Genomic DNA, 17,643 nt, shown 5'->3' on the forward strand with positions numbered 1-17,643 from the left:
CGAGTGTCGCCGACAAGACACTCAGCAAAGTGGCGACCTGTGCCGAGTGCCTGGACCGTGGCACTCGGCAAATCTGTGATGTTTGTCGAGTGCAGTGGTCATTGCACTTGGCAAAGTGATTGAAAACAACCTTTTTTATTTGTTTTTTACATCCCATCCAAACAAACCGAAGATATATATAACAAACATCATCAACATCACATATATATCACCAACACCACATATATATCACCAACGTCACATATATATCACAAACGTCACATGTCTCACAATATATCACAAATAAGTTCACAAGCAATCCAAGTGCTCCATCATCGTCAACCACAATTGCAAATAGAAGTATCATTAACAACCACAAGTATCATCACTCATTTGGTGAATGATTCGCTGAAGCATGAGGATCGTTCGATGCCGTCGATTGATTCTGCACAAAGAAGAAGAAATTGCATGTGTGAGACAAGATAAATATATGCCATACATGAATAAAACTTTCATACTCCACTAGGTTTGACCATAAGCATGAACATACAAACTAAAATATTTATACTCACAGAAGTAGAATAGTGAGGAGGTGGAGGTGGAGGTGGAGCGAATAGCGAAGGTGGCGGAGCTACACCCGTAGCGGCGCCAAGGCTTTGCATGTACTGAAGAATCTCCGCCATCCTCCGCTGCTCGGCCTCCCGCTCGGCCTCCACCCTCTCCATCTTCGCCTGCATCTACTCCCGTATCCTCCTCTCTTGTTCCAGCTGGGCCTATAATATATTCACCCCAATGTTACAATAATGCAAAGAAAAGGTATAAAAAACCAATGAACGATGAATAAACTAGGAATAACCTCGAGTGCCTCCACCCGGTGGTGTGAAGTGTCCTGCCGAGGTCGTATGGCCGGACTCCTGCTCGTGCTGCTTGCTCGAATCTAGGAGAGACTGGGAATAGTGGCCAAGTCGATTGCGCCGTCACCAATCCAGTACCGCCCATGCTTCTTGCCTCCTCCCACCCTCATGATGACTTCTCCATCAAGGTCCTCGGTGCTCGGATCGTACTCTGACCCATGGACCTCCCTTGCCATCGATGTGTACTCACTGAGGTGGTTGTGGACGGTCGCATTGTTGTACGCCTCGGGCCCGTCCTCCGGGTTGTAGTCGACATCGAACGTCGCCTTGCCCTTTTGGGCCATAGCAAATGCCTTGAAGATGCAGAATTGAGTGTTAGAATAAATAAATGAATTTGCGTACCCATGTTTCTGCGTATCCGCTAAGGCTGCGGTTGCCTTGATGATGTGCTACACCTGGCATCATCAAACACTGCTCCCGGCATAAGTTGTGCGTCTCCTCCCTAGCGCGTGAGCACCACCTGTCCACCATATGTTCCCAACATTGGGGATGCACGGCGCACCAATAAGGAATCATCTACAGGCCATCAAGTACATGACATATCAGAAGATGAAATTAAGCCTACTTAATCTCAAAAGGAATCGGTGTTAATGTTCCGTATTTACCTGCAGGTACTGGTCCCGGGTCAGCGTCATGGATCTTGCGTCTCTTTTGGGGACCTTCGTTCCAAGGACGATCCCGTGGTAAGTTAGGACGGCCTAGATACGCGCCTCGTAATGCATGTCCACGACAAGTTTTTTGTAGCATTTGGTAGCCACCGTATCCGCCCTGGCCTCATGTCTGTCCTGGCATCTAAAGAAATCCTGCATACAAACACGATGTATCCATTCATTATTTCAAGAATGTATTGAGCAATGTAGTGCAAGGAAGACTTACCCACGGCTCTTGCTTCACCCGCTCCGCCTTGTTGTTGAATACCCTGTGGGCCCGATCTACAGCATCGGCGGCGGCGTAGTAGTAGTCAAACGAGTAGGCCAGCCCCGTCACTTTGGCGTACTCAACCACGCTAGGGAAGTGCTCCTTGCACAGAAGACCGAGGATGTCATTGACTTGGCGTGTGTGACCACCTCCACTCACCACAATCGTATAGTTCCTGCCTAAGTGATTAAGAAAAATTATTAATTTCTATTTTGATTTTCAACATATCATATAAAGTAGTGATAACATCTAAAGTTACTTACTTTTCCCCCTTGAGTCGAATCAGTGGGCGTCTCTCACGAGGTATCGGTCGCTGAGGGAGGCTCGCGGGACCTCACAAGTAGACGCTCGATGAACTAGAGGAAGCAGAACCCCCCGCTGTCGCCTCGTCCTCATCGTCCTCCTACGTGTCCTCCTATGCCTCCTCAGCATCCTCCTAGGGCACCTGCTCCTCCTCCTCCTCATGCGACGGGGTGGCAAGAGATGACTCCCTCCTGCGGCTCCTCCTCCTCCTACTCTCCCCCGGTGCAGCGGTCCTTGTCCTTCGGTACAAGGACGTTAGCTTCCTCATCTCACCGCCCACCATCTTTGTTCAATCACCTGCAATTAAAAAGAGTAAACCAATAAGCACAGATAAACAAGAAGTACTTAGAAATAGATGCAAAATAAATAAAACATAATTATAAAATAACATAGTATTACATGTATTAGAAATAATCTTCATGATCGGGATTAGCTGGATCATAAGTCTCATCATCACTATCAATTATATCGAAATAATCAACACTATCCGAATGAGCAATGTTGTCATTGTCATTGTCTAAATGTAATCGTTCAAGCATTTGTAAGTCCTTCACATTTTGCACCTCATCTCTAGCATCCTCTTCAATAACCATTTCATTGTCTACTTCCATTCTAATCATTTCGGTTAAATCTATCTCAAACCTCCCTTCTAGTCCCTCTTCTTGAAAGAACTCTCTGTCATATGTGTTTGGGTCTAAGTTGTAATCTTTATTGTTTGGGATAGGCACTTTACCGTGTGGCGATACCCTATGCACAATATCCCAACCCTTAAGATGCCTTATAGTTTGACATGCATATGGGAGATAATAAATTTGTGTGGCCTGTTGGGCCACAATATAGACATCGTCTCCTGGTAAGACGGAATCATGTCGAATTTCAACTAGCCCAAGATTAGAATATGTCCATCTCGTTACTTCAGGATCAAACCAATGGCATTTGAATATGATGGGATTAAAAGGTTTGGAACCATGAAACTTGAGTTCATATATTTCTTCAATTCTTCCATAATACTCGACCTCATCAACGCCGGGCGTAAAAACTCTAGAACCTATGGTTCTTCGATTGGGCCAACTCTGCTCGTAGCTTGTTGTGCGAAAGCGATATCCACTCACGTCATAACCAGAAAATGACCTGACCCTATAGGCAAAGCCATCGACAACCTGTCTCAACTCAGCATGCATAGACGCATCCCTCTGGCCCTGCAAGCTCAAGCAGGATACATCGTTATATTATTCGCACGTACGATTAACTTGGAATGTCAAACTAAGTACGAGCTAAATTGGACGGTACCTTCCGTTTGAACCAAGAAATGAAATCGGGCATTCCATTTCCCGTACCCTATCTAAGAAGGGTATCTACCTGCTGCGGGGTAGGATCCCTCGATTGACACTAGAATTCATGAAGAAATTCCCTGTACCAACGAGAAACAAGGGGGTTGGATGTAGAATAGTGACGGCGTATTTAACAAGTTTGTTGAGAACTTACTGCATGTACGACACCACTTCATCAAGGTTGGTCAACACATATAGCATGATATGGCGCCACTCTTCATGATTCAAGGTCTTGGGGGTCGATGCACTTGCGCTTTCGAGTTGCCCTCGGAAAAGGCTGAGGTTCGATTCATTTTCGCCAGCATTGTAACGAGGGGGTGGATTATGCACGCTAGGGAGATTGTCACCATAGTATGTTGTTGTGAAGTTTGCCACCTCCTCCAGAATGTATGCCTCTATAATGGAATCCTCGATTTTGCATTTATTTCTATATTTCTTTCGAAGAACCTTTAGACATCTCTCGATTGGATAGCACCAACGGCCCTGCACGGCCCCCCATTCGTGCCTCATACGGGAGGTGCAAAATCAAATGCTGCATCGGATTGAAGAAGCTAGGTGGAAAGATCTTCTCCAACTTACAGAGCAACACAGGTGCCATTCTTTCCAAGTCAGCAATCACGATCTGAGATAACTCCTTGGCACAAAGCTGGCGAAAGAAATAGCTCAACTCTGCTAGCACTAGCTAGACATGCTCAGGGACATAGCTTCGATCCATCGCCGGAAGAAGCCGCTCAATCCATATGACTCTTCATCCCTAAGACTCGCATAGTAGATAAGTTCACTCCCCTCCTCAGATTAGCTGTATACCCATAAGAGAACATTAACGTCTGCATCCATTCTAGTACTTCCCTCCTTTGGGGCTCACTACTACACAAACTTTACTGGAGGCGGGCGTTTTCGGTTTTCCGCGGTGGGCAAAGCCGTCCGCCGCGGCCTAGAGGCCACGGTAAATCGTGGCTTAACCGCTGCGGGCAGGGTTGCCCGCTGCGGTTAACAGATTTTACCACGGCGGGCGGTGTAACGTGCCCGCCGCGGTAAATATACTTTTACCATGGTGGGCACGTTAGGATGCCCGCTGCGGTTAATGATTTAAAAAAAACAAAAACAACAGGAGCCCACCGGCGAGCCCGTTCTCGAGCCCACTGGCGAGCCCACCGGTGATGGATCCGGGCTTCCCATGGCTATAGATCCGTGCCGCTCGGGGAGGGAGAAGAGGAGCAGCCGGCAGGGCCCCAGCGTCTCGGGACCATGGTGGAGGTCCCGGCGTCGTGGCCGTGGTGGAGGGAGGCCGCCGCACCGAACCGTCCTCGCCCGCCGGATTCGGCCACCGCGCGCCGCCACCGACCGGATCCGCCTCGGGACGCCGTCACTGGCCGGATCCGGTCACTGCGCGCCGCCACCGGCCAGATCCGCCTCAGGATGGGCTTGTCGTTGCCGTCCCATGATCCATGGAGGAGGAAGTCGCCACCGCCGGATCTGGAGAGAGGAAGAGGGAAGAGTGAGGGAGATGGAGAGAGGAAGAGGGAGATGGAGAGGAAGAGGGAGATGAACTCACCTACCTTGGATCAACATCGACCCGCATGCTGTCGTCCCGCGCGTGCCGTCTCCCCACGCGCTAGGATGCTGCTGCTGTGACGATCCATCTTCCTTGTGAAACCCAGCAACGCCTCTGTTGTTCTTGCCCTACACTCGCCGCTTGTGTGGTCAGACCAAATACTGTACAGATCGATTGTAACTGTAACATCAAGACCATTTCATTAGCTTTTGTTTTTTAAGTGAAGCAGAACTGCATAACCATACGTGCTGTTGGGTTGGTGAAGAGGCTATGCTATTGGTCATCTGCTCGATGAAGAACTAGGAAGCCCCAAGCAGTGTGCCGATGAGCGATGTCCCGACGGCCGGGAGCGAGAACGTCTCCAGCACTGTGTGGCTCCATCTACAAATCAAACAAGCCTGTTTCAGTTGCAGAGAGAGAGAGGGAGTCGGGGAGGGGAGGGAGTCGCGGCGCAAAGAGTGAGATGAGAGAGGGAGGCGCGGCTGCTGGGAGTGCGAGTGAAACCCTAGTCTGTGTATATATATGACGATGGAAATAGTGGGCCTCGCTTTGGGCCTATTGGGCCTCCGATTTTCCGTGGCGGGCCTTAAACGATGCTCGCCGCGATAAATCAATTTATTGTGGCGGGCGCCTTAAGACGACCGCCACGGTAAATAGGGTATTTTCCATGGCAGACGTCTTTAGGCGCCCGCCACGGTAAATTGATTTACTGTGGCAGGCAAAAAAAGTTCGTCACGGTAAATAAAAAATGCCCGCCTCGGTAAATCGTTGTATTTACCATGGCGGGCAAACTCAGTGCTCGCCACGGAGGCCAAAAGTGCAACGCTGCACAAATTCAATCCTTCAGTAGTGGCTTGCTCAAGAGAAAATTGGCCTTAGGCCTTCTCCATGTCTTGCCGCGACTAGGAGGCTTCATATGTTGGTTTGGTCTATCGCATAACATTACCAAATCCACTCTAGCCTTAACATTGTCCTTTGACTTGTCAGGAATGTCCATGATTGTTGCCCAAAGTGCCTCAGCAACATTCTTTTTAGTGTGCATTACATCAATGTTGTGTGAAAGGACAAGGTCATCAAAATAGGGGAGCCAAGTCAAGCCCAACTTATGAGTCCACAGATGTTGGTCTCCATATCCCACAAAACCACCTTCTGGATTGACCACGAGACCATCTATCTGTTCATGAACCACGGCACCAGTCATTATCGGTGGTCCAGGGTCTGTCACTATGACACCTTTCGTAAAGTTCTTGATGTCTCATCTGAATGCATGGTCAAGAGGGAGGAATTGCCTATGTTTGTCGAACGATGAATACTTACCACCCTTCTGCAACCAAATGAACCTCATACGTTCCTTGCATACTGGACATGGAAACTTCCCGTGAACACACTAGGCGCAGAATATCCCATACGTCAGGAAGTCATGCAGGGAGTAGTGGTACCAAACATGCATTTTGAAGTTTTTCTTTGTAGCTCGGTCGTATGTCCATACCCCTTCCTCCCAAGCACGGACCAATTCATCAATCACAGGCTCCATGAACACACCCATATTATTCCCCGGGTGTCTAGGAATTATCAACGATAAGAATACGTTCTGTCGTTGAAAGCATACGCCGAGGAGGGAAGATTGAGGGGGATAACGAACATGGGCCAACATATGTATGGGGCAGCCATCATTCCATAAGGATTGAACCCATCTGTTGCTAGTGCAACACGTACATTATGAGCCTCTTTAGCTTTCTCATGATGAATGCCATCAAAGTGGGTCCATGCTTCCATCGGATGCATGTACCACCCTATCAGGATTGTATCATTTGCCATTTTTGTGCCATGTCATCTGTTTTACGGATTCCTCGGTCATGTATAGCCATTGGATCCTCGGTATGAACGGAAGGTGTCACGGGAATGTCAAGCTGCCTCTTCTGGCCATCACCAGAATCAACCTCTAGGAACCTAGAGGATTTACACTTTGGACAGTACTTTGCTTCCACGTATTCTTTCCTAAATAGGATGCACCCCTTCGGGCAAGCATGTATATGCTCATACGGCATATTAAGTGCACGAAGAAGTTTCTGTGACTCGTGAATGCTCTTTGGCAGAAGGTGACCCTCCAGAAGCAGGCTGCCAATAACTGTCAACATACCATCGAAGGCGTCTCGACTCAGGCTATACTAGGACTTTAACGTCATTATGCATCCAATGGCATCTAGTTGAGAAACCTTTGTCTGGCCATGAAGGGGTTTCTGTGCCGCGGCAAACATGTCATAGAACGCCTTTGCGGTTGCCTTTGGCTCCTCCTCCGTACGTCCTTCAGCGAACTGTGCCTTGTGATAGTCATTTAACATGTCTGCTACCCCGGCATCAACATCATAATCCTCGACGCGTGGTCTCACCACCTCCTCTCTCATACGATCGGCTTCACCATGGTAGACCCACCGGGTATAGTCTGCCGTAAATCCATTCTTCCAAAGATGTTCCCCCATGACCTTCTTCGTTTGTCTTTTCCTGTTTGCACATTTGCTGCAGGAACAACAAATTTTACTCGCTCCTTTAGCAACCACGCCAAATGCCCGTTCCAAGAAAGCATCAGTCTTGTCGATCCATTCATTGGTGACCTGACCCTGACTTGCGTGGCCCGTGTACATCCACTCATGGTCCTCTATCCTCTAACATATATAGCGACGAGTAATACAAACATCAATTACATCTACATGACGTTCCTACTATCTAATAGGTGAGGATAGGTCCTAATCCCATGCGAGGATGCGTATGTGGGGTTAGTTTCCATGCTCTACTCCTATCCGAGATAGAATTTCGGCAACACCTCCCCGCTGTTCTCCAAATACACATCCTGCCAGAGAGAGTGTGTATCTAGAGAACAACAGGGAGATGATGCTGAAACTCTATCTCAGATCGGAGCAGACCATGGAAACTAACCCCACCTACGCATCCGCGGGCTGTCCAAAAAACGTGGACAATTCAAAACAGATACGGTTTTAGATATGAAAATATCTGCATATTTCCAACCGTATCTCTTTCGAACGTGAGACGCCTAACTAGGTTATGTGATCTACGACCATGATACGGAAAGAGAGGTTATACCTAGGGTGGCGGTGGAGTCAGGCTAGCGGAGCCGTAGCGGGTCGGTGTAGTGGTGACGTGACGCGGTGCAGGTAGACCCGCAGTGGCGAGGAAGGCGATCGGGGTCACCGAGGTACTCCGGCTCCACTCTGACGGGCTCTTATCTACAAAAAAAACATAAACTGTCAATACAAAATTTCAGCAGCACCTCCCCTGCACGGTGAGGTTTTACAAACCTGTAAGAAAACTAACGGCACGATGGCCAACATGCACATATATATGAACGACACGATGACCGACATGCACATATATATATATATGAACGACACGATGGCCGACATGCACAAGATTATATCCAACCACATATATATAACAATGTCACAACCACTCCTACGACTACCACCACTGCTACTCTACCACTACTACTACCGCAACTACTAGTAATACTATGACGATGACGACGGTAGGGCATACCTTGTGGGCGTCGTAGGGTGGCAGTGGTGAAGGGACTAGGGTGCCGGTGGACAAGGCGATGGCTGGGGAAGCGCCGGGGACGGCGCGGGCGTGGGCGGGGGTGGCGGCGGCACGGGCGCGGCCTGCGCTGGCATGGGCAGGGGCGGCGGCGGGGCTGGCGCCTCCTTCTTCCTCCTTCCTCCTTCCTCCTCCTCCTCCTTCTCTTCCTCCTTCCTCCTCTCCTCCTCTCCTCCTCATACGTGACAAGCATCGTACGTGAAGAGGCCGACTTCGGTTTGCAAGCATCGTATGTGACAACTTGCGCGAAACCTTCTCAATTTTTTACCACAGCCTCCACATATGATATCTTGACATCTTGACAAGTTTCATGATTTTCGGACTTCGTTTGTTTTTTATAGAATTTAAAAATAACTCGATCGCAAGTTCGTGGTCATGTTTCGTGAACAAGATGTTCGAAATTGGTGGTCTATTCCTGGATATGGCCTCACATTATACTAAATAACATGAATATCATTTTTCCATTCAATTTTTTTCATTATTCGAATGACTAGCAGTTATAATTTTAATTATCCAAGAAAATTCAATTAAATGAAATAAATTAAAAAAATATAGAAAAAGTCAGAGAAATGTGCCACATTGGAACATGGAGTACCAGGTATTGTCTGAAGACTACAGAAAAAGTTTGGAGGTCAAAAATAAAAAAAATATGGTTTACCGAGTGTCAAAAAATAACACTCGGCAAAAGAGCCTCTTTGCCGAGTGTCAGGGGAAGACACTCGACAAAGAATTAACGGCGGCTACCGGCCGTTAACGGCAGTGGCCCTTTGCCGAGTGCTATTGTTTGACACTCGGCAAACCTGGTCATTGTCGAGTGTTATTCTTTGCCGAGCGTTCGGCACTTGGCAAACCATCTTTTTGCCGAGTGCCATTTATTTGCCGAGTGCTTTTTTATCTGGCACTTGACAAACACCCTCTTTATTAAATGCCCGCTAAAAAAATACTCGGTAAAGTTTAGGACACTTGACAAGGATGCCATCTCCAGTAGTGCCTGATTGTCATGTACTGCTCGCTCCAGGGATGCCGACCCCATGATTGCCAATTTGTCATGCATGTGAATCACGCACTGTACCTGAGGAGCTGCATGCATTGCAGACGTCCTTTAGTGCACAGATTCGGATCTGAATACTGGATATGTATCAAGTGTACTCCCTCTGTCCCGATTTAATTGTCGTTTCCGGTTTTCGTACCATAAGTTTGACTCGATTTGTAGAAAATATTAGCAATATTTGTATCTCCAAATAAATTTATTAAAAAACTAGATTCAAAGATCTTTCCGATGATACTAATTATGTATCATAAATATTAATATTTTTTAATATATATTTTGTTAAAGTTGTTTCTCGAGAAGCGAGAAAGACAGATATTCTGGGACGGAGAGAGTAGTAGATTACTAGAAGATACTTGATCTGCGCGCTGTTGCCGAGATTGTAAAAAAATAAAAATAAAATCAAGTAGAGAGAACAAAGATAGCTTGTATTAGATTGAAAGCTAGTGACATATATGTTTATTAGTGAAAGATGACGTAGATAGTTAGTAGAATATGATGTAGATGTCTTGCGTGTTGAGATAGAACTTAAGATGATGTGGATAGCTTGCATTAAGAGGTTGGTAGTTAGTGGCATGATATGGCTATTAGTGGAAAATGATGTGTATGTTTTATACGTTGAGATAGAACATGTAGAGGAGATTAGCTTTATAAAAGATGTAGATTCACACATGGCAGGATGACTATGGTCGTCGCTTCGGCAGCTACAAATACACTCCAAGCTGAAGCACCAAACCAAGCAACCCAAACAACGCCAAGCGATAGCTAGCTCGCTCGTCATCAGCTACTCAAGTTGGACGACTCGCTAGTGTAGGTGCCTGCGCAGCGCAACGCACGCGAGGGAGGTAACTCAACTCCTAGTAGCCATGGCATCCTCTGCAAATGGAAGCATCGCCAAGAGGTGGCGCGAGCTCCAAGGCGACAACTCCTGGAAGAGCCTCCTGGACCCGCTGGATATGGACCTCCGCAAGTCCATCATCTCCTACGGCGAGCTCGCCGAGGCCACCTACGACGGGTTCAACACGGAGCGGCGGTCCCCGCACGCCGGCGCCTGCATGTACGGCTACTCCGACCTGCTGGCCAGCTCGGGCGTGGCGGCGGCCGGCCACTACGAGGTCACCAGGTTCATCTACGCCACGTCGGGGCAGCCCCTCCCCGACGCCTTCCTCCTGCGCCCGCTGGCGGCGCTCAAGGACGTGTGGTCCAGGGAGTCCAACTTCATGGGCTACGTCGCCGTGGCCACCGACGAGGGCGCCGCCGCGCTGGGGAGGCGCGACATCGTCGTCGCGTGGCGCGGCACCGTGCAGAGCCTGGAGTGGGTCAACGACCTCGGCTTCACGCCCGTGCCCGCCGCGCCGGTCCTCGGCTCCAAGGCCGCCGCCAACCCCTTGGCGATGGTGCACATGGGCTTCCTCTCCATGTACACGTCCAGCCACGCCGGCTCCAAGTTCAACAAGACTAGCGCCAGGGACCAGGTCTTCGAGGAGGTGAGGAGGCTGGTGGAGCTCTACAAGGACGAGGAGATGAGCATCACCATCACCGGACACAGCCTCGGCGCGGCCATCTCCATCCTCAACGCCGTCGACATCGTCAGCAACGGCGTGAACGTGCCCGGCGGCTCATCATCCACCAATAAGCCGCCGTGCCCGGTGACGGCCATCGTGTTCGCGTGCCCGCACGTCGGCGACCGCTTCTTCAGGGCGGCCTTCCAATCCTTCAAGGACCTCAAGGCTCTCCACGTGAAGAACGCCGGCGACGTCGTGCCAATGTACCCGCCGCTGGCGTACGTGGACGTGGCCGTGACGTTGAACATCAACACCGGTCGGTCGCCGTACCTCAAGTGGCCCGGCACGGTGCAGACGCTCCACAACCTCGAGTGCTACCTGCACGGCGTCGCCGGCGAGCAGGGCAGCGCCGGAGGGTTTAAGCTGGAGGTGGAGCGCGACGTGGCGCTGGTGAACAAGGGCGCCGACGCGCTCAAGGACGAGTACCCGGTGCCGGCGAGCTGGTGGGCGCCAAAGATCAACAAGGGCATGGCGAAGGATGATGCCGACGGCCAGTTGAAGCTCAACGACTTCCAGCAAATCTAATGAGCCCTGATGCTGCATGCTTACCTTCCATGCAATATTTATAAACATAAATAACGCCGGCGGCCGGCCGTCATGAGCTATTATTATACGGAGTACGTAAAAAATACACGTATATGCTTCAATGGAATTCCACCTGTTATTTAAGCCTCGTTTTCTTTTACCTTTCTAAACTACTCTCTCCGATTTTTTACATGTCACATTTGCCTTGTTCTAAGTCAAATATTACCATCTTTGATGATCAACCTGTCGGGTTCATAAACCCGGGGTCCCTCGCAGACCGGTTTTCTCAGAAAGGCTCGGCCCAAGCAGACAGCGCGAAACTCATGGACCGGCCAAAGTATCCGGACAACAGGTCAGAAGGGTGATCCAATCAACGACCAGAAGGTCTGGCCGAGGAGGAGCGGCACCCGTTTTTCCGATTCCGGCCTACCTCTCCGACCGGAGCGCTCGCTCCGACTCCAGCCGCCTCCGGACAGCTCTCTCCGAACAGAAGGCCTGGCTGAAGCCCTACTTCCGACTCTGATCCCACGCCTCCAACCAGGGTACGCAGAAGCCCTGACACCGCTCTTCTTCGACTGACGCAACCAGAGCCAACTGGGACCAACCGACTAGGGACGCCCGCTCGAAAAGAACCAGGGAACGAACGGAGAAAGCAAGGCAAGGCGCACAAGTTAAACCACGGTACCGGAGACCATACCATGTACACCTACAGGAACAGTACTCTGCAACCGCCCTGACACAAACAATGTTGTAGGCGCCGACATTTTTCTCTACAGTATTGTGGGCGCCATTAACTCCCATATGGTAAGACCCCCCCCACACACACACATGCCTCCGGGCTTCGACAGTGTTGTGGGCGCCAGCATTTACCGTACCGAGTGAACATGGTGAAACCCCCACATGCCTCCGGGCATCAACAGTATAGCAGATACCGACATCTGCCATACCCGAATAAGCCAACGTAACCTCCCACGTGCATCCGACATCCAACAGTGTTGTGGACGCCTTCCATCATCATGTACATGACGGTGTGGACAACAAGGTTTAGAAGCATACGTACTCTCTCCCTCTCACTTGTAAAGCCCTCCCCTTCATCTATAAAAGGGGATGCGCTCTCTCCCAAGAAACTCAGTTAATCTAGATCGATCAAGTTCACTAGCACACAACCACAGAACCGCCAGGTTCGGACCTCAAGCACACGCTTGAAGACTTAGCTCATAGAGGAGCTCCTGTCTCTCTCGGCCCTTCCGACCAGAGCCGACCGGACCTTTCGTGCACCCCATCTTTCTCCTTCTCGTTTGTAACCCCACTGCAAACTTTGAGCACTTGGGCTCAGGAATAAAGTCACCGACCGACTCAAACTGGATGTAGGGCACGTTGCCTGAACCAGTATAAACCCTCTGTCATTGAGTACTAGGCCACCTCTGATCACAACGTACGGAAAAACTACAAATATTTACTTGTTGGTCACTTTCTGCACCGACAGTTGGCGCTGTCCGTGGGGAAGACGTTGTACGTTCAACACTTTTTGGTCATCGGATGGCCCACTTTTCCACCACCTTCGCCATGGCGGGCTCTGGCGATTCGATTCGCTTCGACGCACTGGAGCTTCCCGCACTCCCACCTATTGGGATGTGGGTTCTACTCGTCTTCGAGCCATCCCAGGCCTTCCTCCTCGGAAGCCTAGACTTCATCGCCGACCGGATCGGTGTACTACACCTCCGCGAGGAGGCACTCATTCCAGCACCCGTCGGATGGGCGCCCTCCATCGACTCCAGGACGCACGACTTCGACAACGTGTCATCTGCGCTTCATTCCGAGTAAACTCTCTGCTCAAACCCCATTGTAAGTAATATACATGCTGTTATTTACTTACTACTCTCTATCCTCCGCCAATTACCCGGAGGGACCCTGTTGTCCCCGACGCGACCGCCATACGACTGGTTCCCCTACGGCCTCGCATCTCCCACAGACACGTACGCCCGAGGGCTCCGAAGGATGTCGGCATCGCCCCCTCTCACATCTGAATTCGTGGGGATGGCGAGCTATGTTCCCACCTATTTCCTCAACCTCATGGATGACGATGTTGAGAGTGATGGCTCCAGCATCAGCGATGTGGCGCCTAGCCACCATCCATCCTAGGAGTGCGCTATGGCAGATGCTCCGGGACAGCCACCAGCAGTAACGTAGTCCTTGTAGACTCATGCCCCTCCGGACCCTCATGCAGAGACCCCCGAGCTCGCACGGGAGCATGACGAGGAACCACGACAACAGTGGCAGCACCAGCCACAAACTGCGCCAGCGCGCTCGGCCCACCACGCTGCACCCCTGTGCGTGTAGACCAGCGAGCGGTGCCTGGGATCACGCCCGTCGGGTCTAGCCCAACACCATGGACAGGGGGAATGATCCCCCACAGTTCACTCAGGCCAATCAGAACATCACCGCCGCGGCGATGCTTCTACATGGCCTCCCCAAGCCGAACGACCCTCATGAATAGGCGATCCATCGGAACCTCCAGGCACTAGTGGAGACCGTCGCCGTTCAACAAGCGGAGAGCTCCATATCACAACGCCGACTCATGGCCTCACTCCCCACCAGGGGAATGGGGACGCAGCAGATGGGTCGCTCCACCTGATCACCGCACCAACCTCCTGTAAACGCGTAGCTCGGGCTGAACCGAGACACACGCAGCAGCGACTAGAGTCCTAGCCCTGATGGCCCGGGACCACGGACCTTTGTCCAACACCTCCAGCAAGCGCCGTTCCCACCGCGCTCCAACGGAGGCTGGGGCAAAGGCAAGGCCAAGCGCCAGGACCAGGACGAGGGCCCCTCCACTCAGAGGGGGAAAAAGAACAGAAAGGATCGCCGTCGACCGGCCAACTCCACGTTGGTCGCCATGGCTGATCACGTGAGCATGTAGCCCCAGCAAGACCCTTTGGTCCACTTACACAAGCTCATGGAGAGCCCATGCACCAACCACAACTATCCCATCAAACACCTCTACAAGGACTGTTAGCTCCTCAAGCGCCTTTTGCGGCAGGCCGGCGGGCCAAAGGAAGAAAAGGCGAAGAAACAGCGACCGAGAAAGGGGGCGTAGCGAGCAAGGATCCGGATGACTAAAGGTTGAAATGATCCAACCGGACGCCTACTGACTGAAGGACAACAACGACAACATTCTCACCGAACACTTTGAACAGCTATGTCTTTTTTCTTCCCCTAAAATTCAGTCTTACCATTATTTTCTTAGCGTTTGCTCCGATAAGAGCACCCTGACCTAAACACTTTTTAGCCCAGGCCGCTCGGGGGGCTCCACGAGGATGCACTACTACCTCCCTATTTTGTTTACTATCATATGGTGAAATTCCTCCCTATCCAAACAAAAGGGTAGTTTGTTCCTTTAATTTGCCTTGTGTAGCTTTGCTTTAAAACATTCCGACCGATCGCACCCCGCCTTCACCTATGGTTACGAGTAGCTGAGCCTCGCGGGCCACACCCTAGGCTCCCAAGGTTGTGGCCTATGGGACAAGCGGAGCGGGCCATGCCCCGTGTAAACATTCTTGTGTACTTAAGGACTACAATCGGATTTTGTTTTTGTGATGGAGCCACTCCGTTTGGGGAAGCTTGTTTTCCTTAGCATAGCTACTGGGCCGGCTCGGCGACATCTACTATCGGTGCAACCGGCAAAGGCGCGTGCTGCTCACTCACTGGCGTGGTGACATTCAGCTCGGTCGAAGCCAAGGCGACGTCCACCTCCAACCCAGGCTCCGTGCCATCCACAGGCTAGGCAACGTCCTCCCGATGCATGCTTCTAGCCATGTCTTCACAGCGGAAGTCCATCACCCACTAAGCAGAGACTTGCTCTACCACCAACCTTGCGTGTGGCACCAAGCTCTCCCCGAGCGTTTGGATGTCCTCCGTGCTCAGGCCATCAGCGTACCCACTACAGATAGTGGTGAAGTCCAGGTTCGGGTGGTACGTCACCACTGAGGTCAACACCCCCGACGCTCCATAGAACAACCCACTTGTGATAAGGTCCCAAACCACCTCTGGGACCTCCGCTAGCTGGATGGTGGACACGCTAGTGCTTAGCGCTGACCTGAAGACCTCCAAGACGACAAGCTAGGCAACATTGTGGATCTGGTCAAGTTTCCGCTTGAGAGCATGTCGCTCTTCACAGGACTTGGCCAGCTCCTCTACATTCTGGCTGAAAGTCACCTTGATCGTCTCTAGGTCTTGCTCCAGCGTCTTCACCCTTCCGCCCAGCTCTGAAAGAAGGGTGACAAGCTTAGAAACAGGCTAAAGAAAAAAAAACCAAAATGACGAAAAATAGAAAAGGTACGTACCGACACGGAAGTTCTCAAGGGTGGAGAATTCCTCCACCTACCGGGCCACCTGCTCGTGTAGTCGGGTGCTCGCCTCCTCCGTCCCCATCACCTGGCCCCAAAGCGCGAGCACTTCCCGGTCTACCTCCGACCGGGCCTTTCGCTCTGACTCTAGGGCCTTCCGCGCCAACTCCAGGGCGTTCCGCTCTGACACCAAGGCACTCCGCTCTGACTCAAGGGTCTCCTAGGATTTTTGGAGCACCACCTCAGTGTCTGCCATGGATGTTTGCAACCCTATCTCGATCTCCACCTGGCGGGCCTTTGCCGCTTCAAGCCCTAGCTCAGTGGCGGTCGCTCGCTCCGCTGCACGCTGCCCCTCCACCTGAGCCACGGTCGCCTCGGCTGCCCAGTCCTAGGACTCGCGGTGAGCAGACTCTAGCTGATGCTCAAGCTCAGCCACCTGGGCGTGCTCCATTCGGAGGAAGCAGGACTTGCGGGACAACATCCCCTTCAGACTCTATGAAAATAAGCATGCTAAGGCAACCAATAAAAGATTCAGAGGTCAAGGACAAGTACAGGAAACTCACCTCCACGGCAAGCTGTAGGTCAACCTCGACTAACTACTGAGCGGACTTAACCCGCTCATGGGCGTCTCTGAGCTTTGCAGATAGGTTGGCGAGTTCGAACACCACGGTATGTCCTTGCTCCCCAAGGATGTCCTAGAGCTAACGCTCCTGCAAATCCCAAAGGACGAACCGCACCTTTGCTGGGTCCTCGGGGCAGGGTCATTCCAGGTCACCCTCCGGTAGCCCACAAAAGGGCTCCACCTCCGACTGAATCACTGCCAGCTCCCACGATGCCGTCGGTAGCTCCGCCGCTACATCCGCCTCGTCGTTAGATGGGATATCCACCACCTTGGTTGCATGGGACGCCACTAGGTGTTTTGACCCCATCCCGGCCATGTCTCCCCCCGGCGCCTTTGGCTCCAACCACGAGCGTGAGCCATGCAGCCCTCCACCCAGTGAGGCAGGGAGCTTGGTCTCCCTCGCCTCTTCCACCATGGCTGGTGGAGGAGGGGCCGTGAGAGTTGCCTCCGACGCGACATCCGCCATCAGCGCTGGGATCACCGCCAACGCCGCTGCCACCATACCAGCAACCGACCTGGGGGGCACCACCCACGGAAGGGAAGGGTTCTCTACCGACACCCTGTTCCCCCCGTCGCTCGCCACGACACATTGTAGGGTGGGCCTCCAAGTCTCCTACACGGGAGTTGGGGTGATGCTCAACCTCATCATCGCCCGGCCACTAACAAAAAGTGTAGGTAAGTCACACTCCAAGAAGACTCAACGGCGAAAGATCGAAAAGAAACAAAGAAAAACATACCGAGAGGTAAGCGGCACGACCCTAAAGGCAAGACCTAACATCGACAGACCTGTAGGGCAAGGACAGCTCCCAGGCTACGACCCGCACCCCCTCACTTTAGCCGGGGGTGGAGTCGTCCCAACCGGCTCCTGCCCGGCCTACGTGTCGTCGTGACCCTCGGCTCAGGACTCCCTAACCAGAGTAGAAGGCGG

The 17,643-nt window shown here is 51.6% G+C and overlaps 1 protein-coding gene across 1 annotated transcript; it reads left to right on the top strand.

Moving 5' to 3' along the window:
* Positions 1-10,395: 10,395 nt before the first annotated feature.
* LOC136518586 (phospholipase A1-II 7-like) lies at positions 10,396-11,873 on the top strand. Its single transcript, XM_066512257.1, has one exon. The coding sequence runs from the start codon at positions 10,524-10,526 to the stop codon at positions 11,745-11,747; it is 1,224 nt and encodes a 407-aa protein (XP_066368354.1). The 5' UTR covers positions 10,396-10,523; the 3' UTR covers positions 11,748-11,873.
* The last annotated feature ends 5,770 nt before the right edge of the window (positions 11,874-17,643 follow it).

The sequence above is a fragment of the Miscanthus floridulus genome, chromosome 17, assembly GCF_019320115.1.
Source record: "Miscanthus floridulus cultivar M001 chromosome 17, ASM1932011v1, whole genome shotgun sequence".
Classification (NCBI taxonomy): domain Eukaryota; kingdom Viridiplantae; phylum Streptophyta; class Magnoliopsida; order Poales; family Poaceae; genus Miscanthus; species Miscanthus floridulus.